The following is an 18,600-nucleotide window of genomic DNA, read 5'->3' as shown; positions in this document are numbered from 1 at the left end:
CTCTTACTCTTCTCTTTAAAAGTCCTCTTTTCTGAAACTATTAAAACGATGCTTTTCTCTGTTGCATGGTGAGATTTGGAAATCAGAAACCAATAAGATAGCTAGAAATTTTATCAAACACACAATTAAACTTGCTTTAGTCAGGACTACAACTACAAATTAAGCCCCATTGACACAATGTTTCAAGTGAAAACGCATTGTTTTTGCATTTTAGTTTCACAAAAGCTGCCCATTCATACATCAACATTTTGTAAAGGATGGTCGTTTACACAGAAATGGCAGAAACACTGATATTGATATAGATTTCCTGTAGGGCGACTAGTGGGAGATATTGTTAGTTTTGTACAGAGGCAACACACACATGTGTGGAGAGAACAATGCACTATAAAAATTAACAATGGTGAGTACAAGAACTTCCCTATGGACTGACAACGGAGTTGGATTGCTATTTCATGTGACTCTGATCTATAAAATAGCTCCAGGAGAATATGGACTGGGAATCATGACACTCTGGAGGCTGTCATTGTTGTTTTTGTTGTTCTACTCACGCTTGTGCAGAAGAACTTTTTACTAGGGCCGTGGAGCACATGGGCAGTAGCAGTGTTTCAGAAAAGCTGCGTTTCCCCTCTTTACAGTGGCTCCAAGCACCGTTTTGGTGTAAACGGACACCAAAAATACAGTTAAAGTTTAACGTTTTCACTTGAAAACGTTGGACCTTTTGTCTCTAGTGATAAAGCGTTGTAGATTAAAAGTGTGGCCTTTTTAGACACAATTCAGCTTAAGAGTGGGTGGATACACAAAAGTAGTACTATCAACTTTAAAGTTTTATCAGCTTGCAAACTAGAGCAGCAAAGATAACCAAGCCCTTTTTTAAAAACAAATCTTGTAGATATTTGGATTCTTGTTGACTTCAATAGAAAGAAGCACACAAATCTTGCGGTAAAAATGTTTGCACAGTTGCATAATTTCAAAGTGCATTGTTGCAGACTGCAGACAGGAAACTGACCCTGGTCTGTGGAAAGTAGTTCACCTAAAAATAAGTACTATCCATACAAAAATACAATTCAATTTCACCACTCAGTTAGTAGCTTGTTCGTTGGCTTCCTCACTAATTTAAGAGTAGTGCCTCTTTCAGCTTTAAAAAACAAAAAAAAATCCAAATCTGTTTCATCTATTTCCTTGAGTAAGATTGATTGTCATTGATTGGCATTGATTGAACATGCTTGTTGTACTTTTGATTAAAAAAATAATAATTTAGGATTCTTTCTTGCAAATTCCACTTTCTCTTCATAAAACTATGAAATGTGAATGCCCTTTGCAGCGATTCTGTTGTTGCCGCGGTGTGTTTGTGTCTGCAGGAACTATTTTGGGAGTCTTCTTTTATGCTGTGACCATTAATCTCACTTGAAGTTTGCAGTCCTTTAGCTATGAAGAGTTTATTTTACTTTAATTTAAACCTCAAGTGCTTTCTTTATTATAGGAAAGGCACTTGTCTCCTGTCCCCTACATCGTGTTGACAGAGTGTTCGCCAGGTTTTCCCGCTGCCTCTGAAGACCCTGTCAGAGGTTTAGCAAACCACTCTGAGGAAGAGAGACCATCACGAAACTGTCCCGGCCCTGACGTGGTCTACAGGGCGACGATTTCAAGAGAAAGGCATTCTGAAAGCCCCCCGCAGCAGGACAAGTGCAGTACAGATGTAGAATGCAAACAGGAGATCGCCCTGCTGTTGACAGAGCTGGAGATCCGGGCGGTGTCTCCCCGGGAGACTCAGGAGCTCCTGACAACTGGGGCAGTTCTGCATACTTTGAGCATCTTTCCTCAGACTGGAGAAGTGTGTGAGGCCCAGCTGTGTGTACGACCTGTCCTTGTGCTGTTCAGGGAAGCAGAAACTGTCAAAGAGGCATACAAACGGCTGCATTCCCTTTTAGAGAGCGCCAGACCTGTCCCCAAGCCCAGAATAAAACCCTCCCTTCACCTGGGACAGCAGAGCGCTCTGGTGGAGGCCCTGAGAAGAGGATCCGAGACAGGGGACAATGTGCTGATACTAAAGTGCACAACCCAAATGACTATCATGACCGAGGATGTCCGACGCAGCACCTACAGGAGGCTGGACAGCTTGGAGGAGACAATTCGAGAGCTGGAGAACACCTTGATTGAGATCAGTGGACATCCGCCGACAGAGCAACTCTACAATGAAGCGACCATCACAAGTGTTCCTGCACGGAGGAATGACAGTCCGACTTCAGAGGCCAAGAAGCCACCAGTGCCACCCAAACCGTCAACTATGAGCCCAGCATCGACCCAGGTTCACTACTCACACCTGCTGTGTCGCCCTCCTCTGAGGCACCTTGCTCTGTTTTCCTTCTCTTGATTGTTGGGACTTCACTTTCAAGCTTCTGATGTCTGCTCCCTGCTTGAACTCGCATCAAATTGTTTTGTTTAAAAACTGGAAGTATGCAGAGGGGACAGACAGCAGACTTCCTGCTTTCAAATGCTTCTTCTGTGATTAGTGCTGGAGCTGTTATACTGCTTATCCAAAAGCCAATAACTGTTAAATATCCATCAGCAGGAGCATCTGTTCTTGAGACGTGAATGTGGCAATTTTAGGCTTTTACTTACAATACAGAAATGAATGCATAAATAATGCAAACACAACTATTTCCTGCTTATTTTCTTTTCTGTGCTTGTTAAAGCAGTCTCACTTGAGATCTTTGTTGAGAAATCCAGAGCCTGTTTAAATGATAACGTTTTGAAATGATAACACAAAACTTTTGTTCCAGTATAGAAACAGTATAGACGTGATTTTGGGTCACTACTTTAAGTTAAACTATACTTTTTGATATAATGTGTCAGAATTAATGCATAAAAAATGGGTTTTGGTAACTTCAAGAGTCTTTACGCCAAACAATTCTGCATTTATTTTACTACGAGTTCCCTGTGCAAAATCAATCACCTTGTACACTCGGAACAGGCCCACCCTATATTTCAACAATTACCCATTCGTCAATGAGCAAAAACCCTGCCTGGGGTCCAACTGGCCTGCAGGGTGAACTTGCATTGCGTGAAAACTATAAAGAAGATATGAACTGCAATTTTTTTTTTTTTTTACTAGTATACTGTATTTGTCCTTAAGCGACCATACTGTTTTGTTGTTTTAGACAATTTGCAGCAGTTCATAGTAATGCGGCAGTGAACCTTAATCAAATGAAAGCGTTGGCATATAGCCTATTGTATTAGTGAGTTGAACAAAACATGCTGAACGTGGCAGAAATCACCTGGTGAAAGACTTCTATATTATTAATCTGTTACTGTTCTTTTCCATCGGCGATCAAACTGAGCTGCATGTGGTCCCGCAGCGAGAGCGGGTCTGACACCCCCGGTCTGATACTAAAACCCAATGTCACTTCAAATACACTTTGGCGTGCTGAACTCTGTTACCAGTTATTGCAACTATTCTGCTTTCAACTCACCTCCAGCTGACCGCAGCACAACAAAAGATTAATAATCATCGGACGACTTCCAGCGCTGCCATGTCAGCTTCACTGAGGTGTCTTGACAGCTTGCGTAGTCCTCCCTGTTACTCCGAATGTAGCTCCCCACTCAGGGCCGGGCTGCAGTACTTGACAGTCGTATTGTCATGGTGAGTTGTAGCCCTCTGATGTAGAGCCAGGAAGTGCTCCCCTGGGCATGGTGGAGGATTTCAGAGTGTTCACGCATTATTTCATCACTCCCAACTTCAACCGCGTTCGTTATTTCAACATGACCCCTCTTCCCCCCCTCTCGTCCAACGTTTGCTGGAGAACGCGCCAAATTCACACTGACAGGCGATCTGCTTTCAAGCCCGTTTTCAGTTCCGCTTTAAATTAGCACATTAGCATGAGGGTTTATCCATGAAGGAAGGAGTTTAGTCTATATTTTATGTCTGGATTTTAAAATTCTTCTTCACATCGGGAAGAAAAGATTAGCTTGGCAGGAAATAAGTTTCCAACCTTGTGACCTTTAATTATTGTATCGGAGGACATCTGGCTAATGCAGATGTTTCAGCTGATGTTTGTGTGTGCAGGAGAGGCGGGAATTGGACCAAACGTGCATTTGTTTTTGAGCACATTACAGACAGTGGATGGAGTAACTCAGTGGGAAAGATCATTAAGCACGCCGCCTCGTGGATCCTGCGGCGAGGCCAGGCTACGCAACGTCAGCTTTGATGATGCGTTTCTATATTCTGTTCTTTGTCATGTTCTGCTGATAGATGGCGAAAGTCTGTGAAGTGCATAGTTCAGTTTTACACCAGCTCTAAACTCAGATCTTAAAAAGCTCATTGGTCTCGGGTGGCAGGCTTGCTAGCAGGAATCAAACTCTGCACAGACTTGACGTGTGTCTGAGGCGTAAATCGAAGGCAATGAAATGAAATGTGTGGCCATGTACTGCGACGTGTCCGAGGTGTGATTCATACTTAGTCTCTCCTCTCTTCCTCCTCCTCCTACACTCTCCTTTATCGTCCTCTTAGGGAGGAAATAATTCCAGTGTTAGCAAGGTCCTTTCCTCCTCGGCTGCCTCCAAGCTGAAGCACCTCCAGCAGAACAGCACAGACAAGACTAAAGGTGCGAAGAGAGAGGACGGCCTGAAGATCCAGGGCCAGCAGCAGGTACCGTCACTATTGTTCCCATTGATTTGGGGTCAAAACATGCTTGATCTGGTGGCACTCATGTTCGATCGCTCATGAATTTGAGGCAGAGAGGGGCAGAGATGTTTGCCTGCAATGATTCAAAACATTTGAGAATCTTTAGATGCAAAACTGTTAGAAAGACTGTCTCCGTATCTTCAAGCTCAATTTCATGTAACTCGGTTTGTATTTTTAAACACCAGATCGAGCATCAATAAATCCTCACCTCAGTCCTCATCCCACAGACATGCCGTTAAACTTTGGATTTCAAACTTCATTTCTTCCTTAAATTTGTCCTAAAAGCAACATTTTACCATATAAAATATAGAAGATAAGGAATCCATTCTTAGCCCTTAAAATAAATATTTTTAATCTTTTAACTGTATTTAATGTAACGCTTTTTACGATATCTGAATAAACAAGGTTATTTGAAAACCAAAGTTTGACAGTGCTGTACATCCTCAGTTTTCATCAATTAAATGTATATTTGCAGTTTTCACACAGTTTGAGGAATGTAAAACAGAGCATTTTCTTTGATTTCTTTCTTTTTTTGTGAAACAAACAAAGAAAGACCAGATTTGGAAATGTTTTCTAGATAACAATTATTCTTCTGTAAACTAAAGTTAAACTTTTCAAGTAAACTTATTGATTATATTTTCAGTGCTACTGTGGTTATAGCTCAGTATTTTGTTCAGACAAACATCAACGATTGATCAGATTTAAAGCCACTTTTGTCAAATGATGATAACTTGTTTGATGGTGAAGTTGCTTTCTTTTGACAGTCCCGTTATCGTGGAACTGGATTAATGGATCTTCTGCAGAGCTTTGAGAGGATCTCAGGCTAAAGTCACATGTCAAATGGGTTAAAATGATGCAGGACCCTCAAAGTTACTGTAATTATAGAATTTAAACTCATTAAAAAGTTGTAGTCTTTTACCTGTTTCAGTATTGAACAGGCACATTAGAAAAGTGTTTTCATTCACTTGTGTTCCATTTATTAAGTCTCAGGTGTTAAAAACTCTGAGAGCCTGGGTTTAATCTTGCAAAACTTTTTTATTAAAGCCTCCTGTCTGTACATTTGTCATCGTACATTACCGCAGCGCTGTCTCCGTGCCCTTTTCTAGTTTTAATTTGCTCACATTTAAATGCTTTAAAGTCTGGTGGAAACCGATTGGACATAAGGATGCCAGATGACCTCCAGAGGCAAGGAAATTGAACTGGTGAAGCATGTCAGTCGAGCAACACCAAGAGAAGGTTTTTGCACAGGAGGAGGACAAAAAAAATAAATCTTAATGTCAATGTAATTTGAAAAATAACTGAAGCAGTGAAGTGCACCTAAACTTCCATAACCCGCAGAATTTGACAGAGCATTCAGACACAAATTCAGTCTTGAAGATAGCTGAGAAATGAAGGTATGAGGCAGGGAGGGAGATTCGAGAGATGGAGGAGTAATGAAGCTTTGGTCGCCTCAGACTGAGAAGATTGGGAGCAGTCTCTGCAGTGCCATGTAATAATCGCCCCTCGAGTCTCTGGCAATCAGTGATTATTCAATATGAAGAGGACAGTTCTCTTTCTACCATGAAATCTTTCACTTTCCCTCTTCTTTATGACTCTTTTCCTTTTTCCGCTTTGTATAGTCTGCAATTTACGCATGCCGCCCAGTTTTTCTCTCCCTTCCCCTCTCTCCGTGCCAGTGTCACTCATTCCCCCAGATTTGGAGGCTGAGTGGATGCCTACACTCGTGTAATGAAAGCAAAAATTAATCCCATTATTTCAGTGTGACACTCAGACACAGCACAGTCCCTTTGTCCTGAAACGCCCGGGGGAAAAAACAAGTCAAAAAAAGACGCCGTGTGTGTGAAAGGCCCAATCCTCACTGCGACTTTGGACACTCGGGGCTAATTGTGAGTGTGGGAAGGTGCTGCTGAGCAGTATGGAGAGGCTGTGCAGGGCAGCTGCATGATGGGTAACACAGACAGAGAAGCAACACAGCTGCTGATACAACCAGTAGAGAATGAACTGTGACAGACTTAATGGTTAATTAGTCTATTTTGAAATCAGAGGTGTTGAAAATATTCGACAGGCCGAGGAGTTCTTTTGTACAGCTGAAGTTGTAGGTGGGATGTGATGACAGCCACTCGCAAAGTAAATGTTTAGAAATCGGAGCACTTTCAGCATAATAAACTACGGAAGCCTCAAAGTCCACCAATGTTTTGTTTTTCTAATTCAATACGTCACTTGTGATGACAGCGTTGGTATTGTCGCTCTCTCATCGTGCAAAGTGAAAAGCAAATCAAATGATCTTATTATTTAGTGCTGATATGTGCTATAACTTTAGCGTCTGAAGGTTTGTAATAAGTTCAATCATTTTACACTGTCAAAACTGAGAGGTTTGCATCTTTCCTGGTTGAGTAGCCAGGAGAAAAGCAAGGAGCTTCCACTCACCTCGTGCAATTATAGATAAACTGGCTTGAGTTTTTGGCTTGTGGAGTGTGACTTTTTATTTTTACGATTTGTCTCCATATAATTATATTAGACTTTGCTTTTATTATATGTCATCATATTCCAAAGAATAACTTATGTATTTAATGTATATCAGGATTTTTTATTAAAAAATAAACAGGACGTAAAGTACCTCTGCCTCACTGTAGAGGGCAGTGCTTAGCACTCATTTTATATATTCATGTGTAGGAAAGTGCATTTATTACTTATGAAAGAGTCGGCATCTTCCCTTCTACAAACCTCACTGCATCAATGAGTCGGTCACATGTTTTCTGCCTCAGGCAGGCGTTGTTCATTAAAGATAGTGATACTGGATCTGAACCATTCTTTATTGAGTACACGTTTTTATACAGTAAAATCAGTAGTCATTGTGACCCCTTCCTTTTGCAGTACTTGCAGGTTGTAGGTTAATATATATTAAAATCACAGAAAATCCTTTAACATCATGCAGACGAAGGAGAAAACTCCTGTTGCGTCTTGACTTGAGTGACATTAACTGAAGTGACCAAACTGCTCTGCGGGTTCATGTGCACCAAAAATACATTGCAACTTGAATCAGTGCATTAATCCCATAATACTTAACAAACACGCACACAAATCTCTGACAGTTGTGCTGTTTACATGGACTCTGATCAGATTATAAACAGGATTACCTCACCTCCTCTGTTTCATTATCCTAATGTCCGTCGGATGGAGCCAATCTAATCAGATAGAACTGTTTACATGATGTTATTTTAATCACATTGATGTCTTTGCCATTTGTGTGAAGGTGGAACAGCAACCTCACAGAGAATTAAGAGTGACTGTGGAGGCTTGTCAAAATGATTAATGAGGGCCACAACTGGCAACAATTGTGGAGTTTGTGAGCCTCAGAGGAAGGGGGCCCCGCAGAAGTGATAAGTGAACTGTCTGATGAAGTGGCACTATTAAATAAAATGTCTCGTTATAGAAAAGAACTGCACCAAATACCAAAATGACAAACAACGTTAGTTAAATTGGTTTCATATATAAATATTACAATAATCACAGTAGCGTACTTATTATGCTGTTATACTATTGTTAAATTTGACATGCAGTTAGTGATGCTGGGCCACAAATGATGACTTTACAGTATATGGCGGCAACTTCAAATCAACATTTTTATTAGAAAATCTGTTTTATTATTTTATAATTCTTCATTTTCTCAGAGGTAATGATTAATTAAAAAGGAATAAATGGAGGTTATATTTTAAAAAGAAATATCACCACTTGAATGTAATATGTAATGTAATTTCAGACAGAATAAAACTATTTATTTTATGATATTTCACCTTTATTTTACTGAATAAGTCAATTGATCCATTGCGGTAATGTGAGTTGACAGTCAGGCCAGATACAGAGATACTTTCAACGTATTCAATCTCCGAGTGAACCAAAGAGTAAGTTCTAAGGGAACATGCTACTTGTGGCCTATTTCTATAGAAAACCAGGCATTTAGTTTTATTTGTGTTTAAAACAAAATGGAGACAAGAATAAGCTAGTTGGAGGCCGTTGAAGCTGGACCATAATGAAGACCGTGCAGTAGTCAGGGAGGGACTAGATGTATAAATAATGGTGTCATTAGCATACCTGAGAGGCACCTGCACCAAGGTTAATGTTATTGACTTAAAAACTGAATAGGAGCCAATATGCATCCTTGTGGTACACCGAATTTCTAAAACGTCTACTTTTCTATGGATCCAAAACACATAATCAGTAGTGTCTTATATTTAGAAATATACTAGGATATATTGGAAGCTTGTGCTTCCAAATGAGGATGAGTACTTTCAGGTGTTGCATTATTGGAGTGGTTTTGTACTTCAACTTTAACTTTGGGGTTGCCATGAAACCAAGAAACTCTCTGTCTTAGCCACTTTGACAGCAAAAAAAAAAATATATATTTTTTTTTTTCCTGTTTTCAAATGAAAGTGGAGCCATGATGCTGATGAGTGTATCTCTCTATTTTTGCTGCTGCTTTCTGAAGCTTTTAACCACCAAAACAGTCCAGATCCGGAAGATTTAGCTTACAGACGGATGCAGCAAAATCATTTGAAATTCACTCTCATGAAACAGCTGAGCGACGCAGAACCGGGTTGGAAAAACACGCTGATTATTTGCAGCTCATCTCATCAAATTACGGAGGCGGCTGACTTGATTTGCATACAGTCTCCGAGAGCTAATTAAGAACTTTTGCCGACGCCACGTTCACTTCACCTGGTGTTGTCTTTCAACCCCTCGCTGACATGGGAGGTGACTTGTAAATATATATATTTTTAAAAAGCTAACTATATCCACAAAAAAATAAGATGTATCGTTCTATCTTTGACACCTGAAAAGTAAGTTGGTTATCTTTGAAGTGTCGAAACAGTCACAGCCATCCAGCGTCTCTCCATATTTATGCCTTAAGAATTGAGCTGTCACCTGAAAGTGTGGCTGTGTGAGCTGAGCCAACAAAGCGCTTCCTCTCACCCTCATCTCACCCTCAACGTCGCCCCTGTTGATCTGCACTATTGGCTCTCATTGTTGCTCTGACAATCAGACATGCCCACCTCGGGTGACCTCTCTGCTGGGCTCTCAGCTGAAGGTAAAGGTGTCTCTTCTCTTAAGCTTCTCCTCCACGTCGCCCCCACACTCCTACCCCTCCTTCCAAGCTCCCCTTGGTGTTTTCAACTGTTCTCTTTTGTCTCCTCCAGCCAAATGATAGTGACATTTCTGGGACATTTTGAACGGGGAGCAATCCCGAGAAAGGAGCGCAGCACTTTGGAGTCTCCCAGTGGTCTTACTATCCCCCACACCAGCTTACACAGGGAAGATCTAAATACCTGTGTGTATTAACTATCAGTCCACAAGCAGCATTATCGACTGAATGGAAGTTTTTACCCGTTTATGCCAACTGCTGTTCATTTACAGGTCTTAAAAACCAGCTGGAGGGTGGATTAAATGCTCGCTACCATCTGCAAACAGCTTCAACTCAAATGCAGACACCACATTCTGCCTTTGTGTCGGTCATGAGTTTTGCACTAGCGGTTTCAAGTTAATCGTTCTTTGTTGGCCCTGCTTAATCAAACTTCAGGGCATGGGGGTGCATGATAAATATCTGCGGCATCAAACATAAGGCCCATGGGCCAAAAACAAGCCCACAAGACGCTCCAGTCCAGTCCGACAAACCACAAATGGTAAAAACAAAATTCAATAAAACCGTTTATTTTTTAACACATTTCTTAAGCGTAGTGGACACAACACAACACTGAGAGCCGAGCTGAGATATTCGAGATGCTGCCATGAAAGCTAGGTACCTTGTTGCAAGAAAACTAGTTTGTAAAAACACCCATACTGCAACAGCTATAGGACAGGTTTTTCAGACACTTCACTGTATTTTGTTCCAGGCATCAGGCATCTTGAGAATTGGCTTTATGTTTACTTATTGTTGTAATTGTCAGTAGTAATTGTTCTTGTGAAGATTTTCACATATTTATGTTTTTCTCACCTATGCTCTGTGCAACAACAACAAAAACAACCTTTAATGATAAATCTTAAAGGTTTCTATGGCACTGTTCCAGATGAAATTAGTCTGTATGCGGCCTCTGAACTGAAATGTGTATGCACAGGGAGAACATGCAAATTAGACAAAGTTCAGCATTTAACAGTGTATCTTCATTCCTTAAAAATGCTTATGTAAATGGAGCGGCGGCAATAATACAGGGCATCCAGCTTGCTGTACGTTGTGATGCTATCCATGTGTGTTAATTCTGGGTGTTAAAATTAACAGAGCTTTTCCGATGCTGCTTTGTGCCTCTGTGACCGGGCAGCCTGCTCACTGAGGCTTCACTCAAAGGTATTAGAACATTTGAGGCATGAGGATCCTTCAAATCAATGTGCTGGATAAGAACAGACAGTTCAAAGCCACAATTTCTCCTCGTTTGCTTTGGCACAGATCAAGCAGGGCATGACAATGTGAATCACTTTCACGCCGCAGAACACCATTTCCATTTCCCATTTGCCCTCTTCTGGCGGTAAAGTAGGCTGGTTAAAGGCGTGGGGGGGGGGGGGGGGGGGGGGTAGCAGAATACAGACGTGGGCAGGGCTTGAGAGAAGTTCTTGAAGCAGGAGCGGCGGGGGGGCGCTGTGATCAGGGAGCCTGATCTCTGGAGATGCTACAGAGCAGGTGAAAGGCTTGCAGCGATACATGCACGGCGGCTTTCCTTCCAATACAGGATGAATCGTTGCAAACCCAAAACAAACACTTTGTAAAACTTTTAGAACCAGAGTAAAAACTTTTCATGCAGATTATAATTATCACCCCATACTGTTGTCATTCAAGTCTGTAAAATAATGAACAGGTCAGCAAAAGAGGAACAAATCCATGCTGTAAAGTCTCACTCTGTTGAAACAGTGCCATCTACTGGCTCATGTCTGTCTTACACAGAGGGATTAAAGGCATGTCTGTCCATTGGAATATTTTGCATTTTTAATGAGGGTGCATCATTAAAACAAAATAGAGGCAGTCAACCTCATCAATGGCGTCAGTGGTTCGGTCACCATGTGAAGATGGCAGCCTGTGTCCTGGTGTGCATCACACATGCTGACATCAACCTGAATAACAATCTCCTGTGTTTGTCTCCTGTTCTGTTCTCACTCCTCCTCCTCCTCCTCCTCCTCCTCCTCCACCCCTCCATCACTTGTTCCTGCGGTGCAACCTCACCCACCCCGTCACCCCGTGTGAACCTGCACCCTCCGGCCTGCCCATCTCCCGTACCTGTACCCCTGCAGCAGTGAGCGACCTGTCAGTGTCCAGCCTCTTCAGCCTCCTCCTGTTCCCGTGACTAGACAGACACACACACACACACACACACACACACACACACACACACACACACACACACACACACACACACACACACACACACACACACACACACACACACACACACACACGCACATCTCCTCCCTTTACTTTGTCAGATACCGTCACGCCTCCTTTGTTTACTCTGGGGCTTGTCTGTGTGTGTGTTGGATGCGTGTGTGTGTGTGTGTGTGTGTGTGTGCAAGCCTGCTTGCACGGGCCTGCCTGACTGTTCCGGTGAGGGAAGGAGCTGTAGGGGACGGCCAACATTACAACAGATTTTTCATGATTTCTCCCCTGACCCCTGAAGACGTTGTCATCTCTTTACACTCTTCCTCTGCCCCCCCTGTCTCTGTGTCTCTGCTCCACCTGAAGGCCTTTGGGACCAGCAGCGCCGGTGGCATTGAGCCATACCTGTCGGGTATCAAAACGGGCATTTTATCAGGCCGGGTGGCCTCTCCTGCAGCGGCATTTACCCCTGGCCTGAGGAAGTACCCCAAGGAGGGGGCAATGCCCTCCCTGACAGCCTCCTCAAGCCAAGCGAAAGCCCTCCTGGTGAGCCTGTCTGCCTCCGGCCTGAACGCTGAGGCGTTGCTCCTCTCCTCTGCCCTCCGTCATCACCGCCTCCTCCGCGAGCAGCGAGCCTCCTCCTCCTCCTTCCCCCGGCCTAACAGTCAGTCCTCCTCGCCGACTCCCACCGCCACGTCCTCTTCCTCCTCCTCCTCACCCACCACGCCCACCCCCTCCCTGTCTCCCTCCTCCCCCACCACTTTCAGCTCCTTTCCCATCTCCTCTGGGCTCCTCAAGCCCAGCGGGTGTAGCCTGGACAAACACGGTGGCAGTGAGTGATTGATGTGCAGGAGGATGAGGACGCCACCGGATCATTATCAGATGCACATCGTGGACACGCCTTCCTTTTTTCTTTTTTCTTTTCTCTTTTTTAACTCACATGTTCTTTTGGGACTTTTTTTCCCCTCGTCGATCCTTGGACACGCTCCAGTCTGCAGAGTCTCCATCACACTGTAAATTGGAGTCTCCTCCTTGGACACGTTTCTCCTCCCACGCAGTCCTACTGCCAGTTCTCCAGACACACAGAGCACAAACCACCCCCCCCCCCCCCCCCACCTGTGGTCTGGATGTAATTAGCGACAGCACCGTTCTCATATATTAAAAAACAGAAAAAACTCACCCAGTGAGTTGTTAGTGGAATAGCAGAAAAAAAAAATCTAGACTGTGACTTTGATCCTAGAAAATAGAGCTGCAATAATCACCAAGTGAGTCCAGTAGTTGTGTGTGTTCAGGATTATATTGCTCTCACGTACCTGCATCACTCGGCAACATGTGAGCGCACTCAATAAATAGAACCAAGAAAAAAAAAAAAACAAAGACGTGAGAAGTAGAGTGAGGTGATGATTGTGGTTTCAAGCTGTATTTTGTGTTTAAAGGGCATTCGTGGCTTTTTCTCACATCACCTGAATTTTAAACTCTGAACTGGTGCTATATTTTCCCCTCTGTTTGTACGAGCTGTGTGAAGAGTTTACACCCACATCTCTCCCTCCCCACACTCCTATTCCACCTCCTATTTTAATATTTACACTCGAATCTGCAACTCTGGAGCTACAAGAGAAAGTTTTGGGATAGAAAATGTGGAGATTATTTCCCGGGAAGCACACAGAGCGGTCTGTAAACAGCACAACGAGTCTATTAAAAACACACGGAAAAGCACGGCCACACAAACAGGAGGGAAAAACACATATTGTATACAAAATGTTTTCTGTATGTGTGTTAATCAAGACAATCAGGGTGTTTCCACAGTAGCATCTCACAGGCTGCTCTGACATCAGAACTCATCCCAAAGACTCAAGCGCCCGCACACACACACACACACACACACACACACACACACACACACACACACACACACACACACACACACACTCCATCTCCTTGTTTATTTCAGGAGATCTTGTTTGATGCTTCATTTAGAATCACATTTGTTGCACCGCTGATAAAACCAGAACAGGTGATTTCACCCTGTTATAAATCTGCAAATTATTTTGTTTTTTTGTTTTGTTTTTTGTACCTTCTCTCTCACTGTGTTGAGCTGAAGAAACAGTGGAGTTTGAGAGACAGGATGCTAAATTGTCCCATATTTCAACATCACATGAAGCTTCTGAAGGTCCGAGAGGAAGAGAGTAGAGACGTACACAGCTTCCTCTCAAACACGACGAATCAGATTAACTGTGAAAAGCACAAAGCTCCGAGACGAAGCAACAACAAGGAAAACATTCCACTCATATCTATTATCCGGCAAGTGCCGCTTTGATTGGGGAAACATTGATATTGGAATGAAAATCGTTTGTCGGTGACGGCAGAGGAGGATTGTTTTAAGACAGCGGTTTTCTGAGGTGGGCATCCTTTGTTCAGACCAGGATGAGATAAGGATTTATTGAAAAATTTACCTGAACAAATGTTTTTGGTACTTTATAACTTAAAAAAGTAACTATCTTTGTGAAAAGGTTTGAACCAGCACATTGTGTCTGTTGCACCAGTTTTACATAACTGCAATGGACATGTTTTCGGCACATTGTTTGAAGTTAAGTGCATCAATCAGGTGCACTAAATGGAAAAAAAGAGAAGCTCATGCAAAGCAGAAGTATCATGCATTGTCACCGCTCATTGTCACATCAGTGAAGCGTTAAACTGATCAAATAAGCTTAAGTGCGACAGCGACATCGCTTATTGACTTTATGTAAATCACACCAGGCAGTTTAAATTAAAAGCAGAATATTATATGGTATGCAATTGGCATCGAAGCATTGTTCGTGGGGCTCGTTCCCACAGACTTTAAAATCCCCGGTTTTAAGAGTTTGTCCTGCATATTTAGCCCCGGGGCTGCCTGCCGGCCGAGGTGAGGAGGGAGAACTGACCAGTTTGAGTGGATCTCGCCAGAAAAGAGAAATCGATTCCTTTGCAACATTGCCATTAAAAAAAAATATGTGCGGGTTGAAAAAAAATGATACGTGGGGGCCGGCAGTGTCAAAGAGCAGGCAGCCGGAGAAGAGGGGGATTAGTTTATGGGGGACACGCGTTTCAAGGCCGCTTTAATAAGGCCAGCTTTGACCGGCCCGGCCTCCATCGAGAGCGCCTCTGATATAAAGAGAGCCAAAGAGATGAGAGGGCGGGTTTGACAGCCGGGGAGCCGTTAAGCGGCTGCTCTCTCTCAGCACCATTTCACTTTGCTTTGTCTTTGGTGTGGGGCAACTGTTCAAATTAAAAAAAAAAAAGAAAAGCCCGGTTGAGGTTATCCGAGGACAGAGTTTGATGGGCCTCTGTTACAGTGTGCAGTTTCACCCAGGCAGAGCTCTTTGCCTTTGACATCCTTCTGCCGCCTGTTGGACCTGTAAGTGTGTTTTCTCCCAGTGCCTCAGAGAGCCGCCCACTTCCAATCATTCCTGTCTTACACTATCACATCAGCAGCAGCGACAGAACAGCACTTACACCCAAAGAAGATGCTGCGATCGGGCTGGTTGGCTTTTTTTTTTCTTTTTCCTTCCCCCTTCTTTTTTTGTGCACAGGAAAAGGAAATAGACAGCACTTGAAATGCAGAGAGTGTCAGCTGGCAGTGGTGGTATTTGACTAAACACTCGCCCAGCTCTAACAGTGAATTATAAACCCCTCGCGCCCTCCTCCTCCTCCTCCTCCTCCTCTTCCTCCTCCTCCTCCTCCCTGGGTGCTCAGCAGCTCTGCCGAGCAGGTTCAAGCCCCGGGTTTCATATTGAGTGAAGTCAAATGAGAGAAATTCACTTACTTATGCCGTTCCACTCTCCAATCCATAACTCTCCCAGTTAAAGTTGCTGCATTCACGTCTGGGGAAGCGTTGGGGGAGGAAGCGTGCACGCTCGGCTGCTCTCCCCGAGTCACGTCCCAGACCAGAACCTCCCTGCGTTGCGTGACAGCTCCTCTCCTGACTGATTCTTAGTCCTTTCTTTTTGGGTTGGTTTTTTTTGGTTGTTTTTTTTTTTTTCTGGACAAGTGTTAGTGGGCTGTGATTTCAACACGGCTGGAGGTTTGGCGGGCCTGTGGAACACACTCGCACAGCGGACGCCTCTCGCAATCAGAAAAAGAAAAATCATGCAAACTTGAAGTGAAACCTTGAAGAAATATACATATATGACTATATCTAAGTGAAGATGTTTGTGTATGATACTATAATTGTGGAGATAATGTGATATATATATAGGCCTAGATCAAATGATATACTGTACAATGTCATCATCTCTTCTGTTTTATATCTTAGTGACCATTTTGTACAGATGTTTTCTTTTTTAATTCATTGAGAGAGATAATACATTTCACACTGAGATTATTTATTCATATGCAGAACATTTTTATATTTGTTTAAAATCTCTGTATAGATAGCCGTTCGCCTCTGTAATATAACCAAGAGTTTTTCTTCGAGTTGATTTCTATGTAACGTTGATTTACGAGGAGCTCGTCCCTGAAACCGCTCGTCCACGCCTTTGCCTCCTCACGCGACGGGACCAGTGCCTGAGTGTAGGGGGCTTTATTTTGCTACCGTCTCTTTTCGTTGGTTTTCCGTGCCCGTGCTCGCTCGTCTTTTGGGTTTCACCCCGTTGTGTATTTTGCGATTCAGGCGACGTCGGTGCTGTCAGAGTCGGTGGGAAATGGACATTATGGTGACTACTGTGAAAGGTCAGTGTGCGCGTATGTGTGTGTGTGTGTGTGTGTGTGTGTGTGTGTGTGTGTGTGTGTGTGGGCCTCCAGCAGCCTCACGTGAGGCTCTGCTGCTTCGACTTAAGTTCTTGGCTTTAACTTTTAACCATTTGCATGTGGACGCTCAGTGTGGAAGTTTAGGAAGGAGAGAGGCTCCGGATCAACATGTGGATGCACACATGTCAGCTGTTGCACTGAGTGGCTTTAAGTAGCAGTTTAGCTCAACTTTAAATGTCGTTAGGAAAAGAAAAAAAGCACCCAGACGGACGAATAAGGGATCCACGTGGAGGTGTATGAACTTTTAAGTTTCATGTTTTTCTTTCGCCATTGTATGTTTTTTAACAATGAGCCCGACATTCTAGTATGTGTATGAGATTTTTACATGACTGTGTGGATGTTTAAAAATCTTGGCATCGGGAGAAGTAGAAGAACAAAAGTTGACTTGTAAATAGGCCGAGTCATTCCTAGAGAGTTCAGCAAATTGTTATAGCCAAAAGAAGACGTTTTACGAATAAGCTATGACGGTGGGTATAAAGATATATACGAAAAACAATGCATGTATAGTCTCAAGCAATCGCACGGTGCAGTTGATTTAAAAAAACAAAATAAACAAAAAACAATGTTGTCTACATGTTTTTCTCAAGAGAATGAGAGAGAGAAAGAGAGATGAAGGAGAAGTGGTTGTGTGTTTGACGCTTTCCAATACCAAGACGTTGTGTTGGTATCTGTGACACAGGCATGTTCAGTCTTACTGTGACGTTACGTGACGATAGTGGGCGAGAGTGGTGAACGCAGAGGATGCCGAATGCTTGAGCGCAGCCCAAACGGAGCAGAGAGATCCTCCCAATTGTAGAGTAGTGTGAAATAAGAACAAGAATAATACAGAAAATAGATCTATAATATAATGATATATAAATTTAAAAGCCTACTGATACTGGAGATACTAATTTATCAGTGTGGATGCCATGATATTCTGTGAGAAATGTGTGTGTTTTTCCTGTGAGAAGACAGCAGGCAGTTGAACCTGCCTCCTTTTGTACATAACTTGCTGTGATTGTGTGTCCAATAAAGTGCAGCTCTCTTGTACTGTTGCGGTGTCTGATTCTTTAAAGAGGCCAATTTCACTGCAGGAGCACCAGATTCTGATTCTGGATCGGCTTTCAGTCCATTCATCTTTTAGGCAACGTTTGCAATTATTCAAATCATTGTTCGTGAGATCCACTACCCCAAAGCAACCCAACAATAAATACATTTTGTGATATTAAAAACATTTTGGGTCAAAACTTGAATATTTTGAGGTCAAAATAACTCTTTTATTGAAACACTTTTTACTTAAATTAATCCTTGAAGACATTTAATCTTCATCTTAAATCATTATATTGACTTTTGTTCCACGTTCTTCATAAATGTATTAAAATGCATTGCTTCAATATAAGTATCAACCATTCAGCTTTATTTTTGATGTTTGCTTTATTTTAAATATAACTTGTATCTTGACATTTGGACTTACTATTTAATTTATACTAAGAATATATTGAATATCTCAGCTTTATTGATGTTTTCAATTCTTGAATCTTTGAGCAATGAAATTAAAGTGGACGTCTTGAGGTATGAATGAATTGTGAAGAAAAACTAAGTCTTTTACATTTACAAAACAGAAATAATTCGTTTTTTATATCAAACTTTTTGTTTGTAACACATTTTTTGTTTGTTACATTAGTAAAAGTAACACATTTATTTGTGTTCTCATGGGTAATGTAATGCATTTATAAGAAAAGAAAAGCACATTTTCTGTACTATTTCACAATTGGATGCTATATAATTTACCAGTAGACGA

The 18,600-nt window shown here is 42.4% G+C and overlaps 1 protein-coding gene across 1 annotated transcript in view; it reads left to right on the top strand.

Moving 5' to 3' along the window:
• srcin1a (SRC kinase signaling inhibitor 1a) overlaps positions 1-12,875 on the top strand; it is a gene marked incomplete at both ends in the record, with an annotated part of 118,036 nt that extends 105,161 nt beyond the window's left edge. Inside the window, 3 exons of the mRNA XM_080511974.1 lie at positions 1,481-2,305; positions 4,508-4,645; positions 12,402-12,875. Of these exons, the coding sequence (XP_080368100.1) occupies positions 1,481-2,305; positions 4,508-4,645; positions 12,402-12,875 (1,437 nt within the window). The remainder of the gene's footprint in view (positions 1-1,480; positions 2,306-4,507; positions 4,646-12,401) is intronic.
• Between the last annotated feature and the right edge of the window lie 5,725 nt (positions 12,876-18,600).

The sequence above is a fragment of the Blennius ocellaris genome (genome assembly GCF_963422515.1).
Source record: "Blennius ocellaris genome assembly, chromosome: 16".
NCBI classification, from domain to species: Eukaryota; Metazoa; Chordata; class Actinopteri; order Blenniiformes; family Blenniidae; genus Blennius; species Blennius ocellaris.
This window is presented reverse-complemented; position numbering and strand designations above follow the sequence as displayed.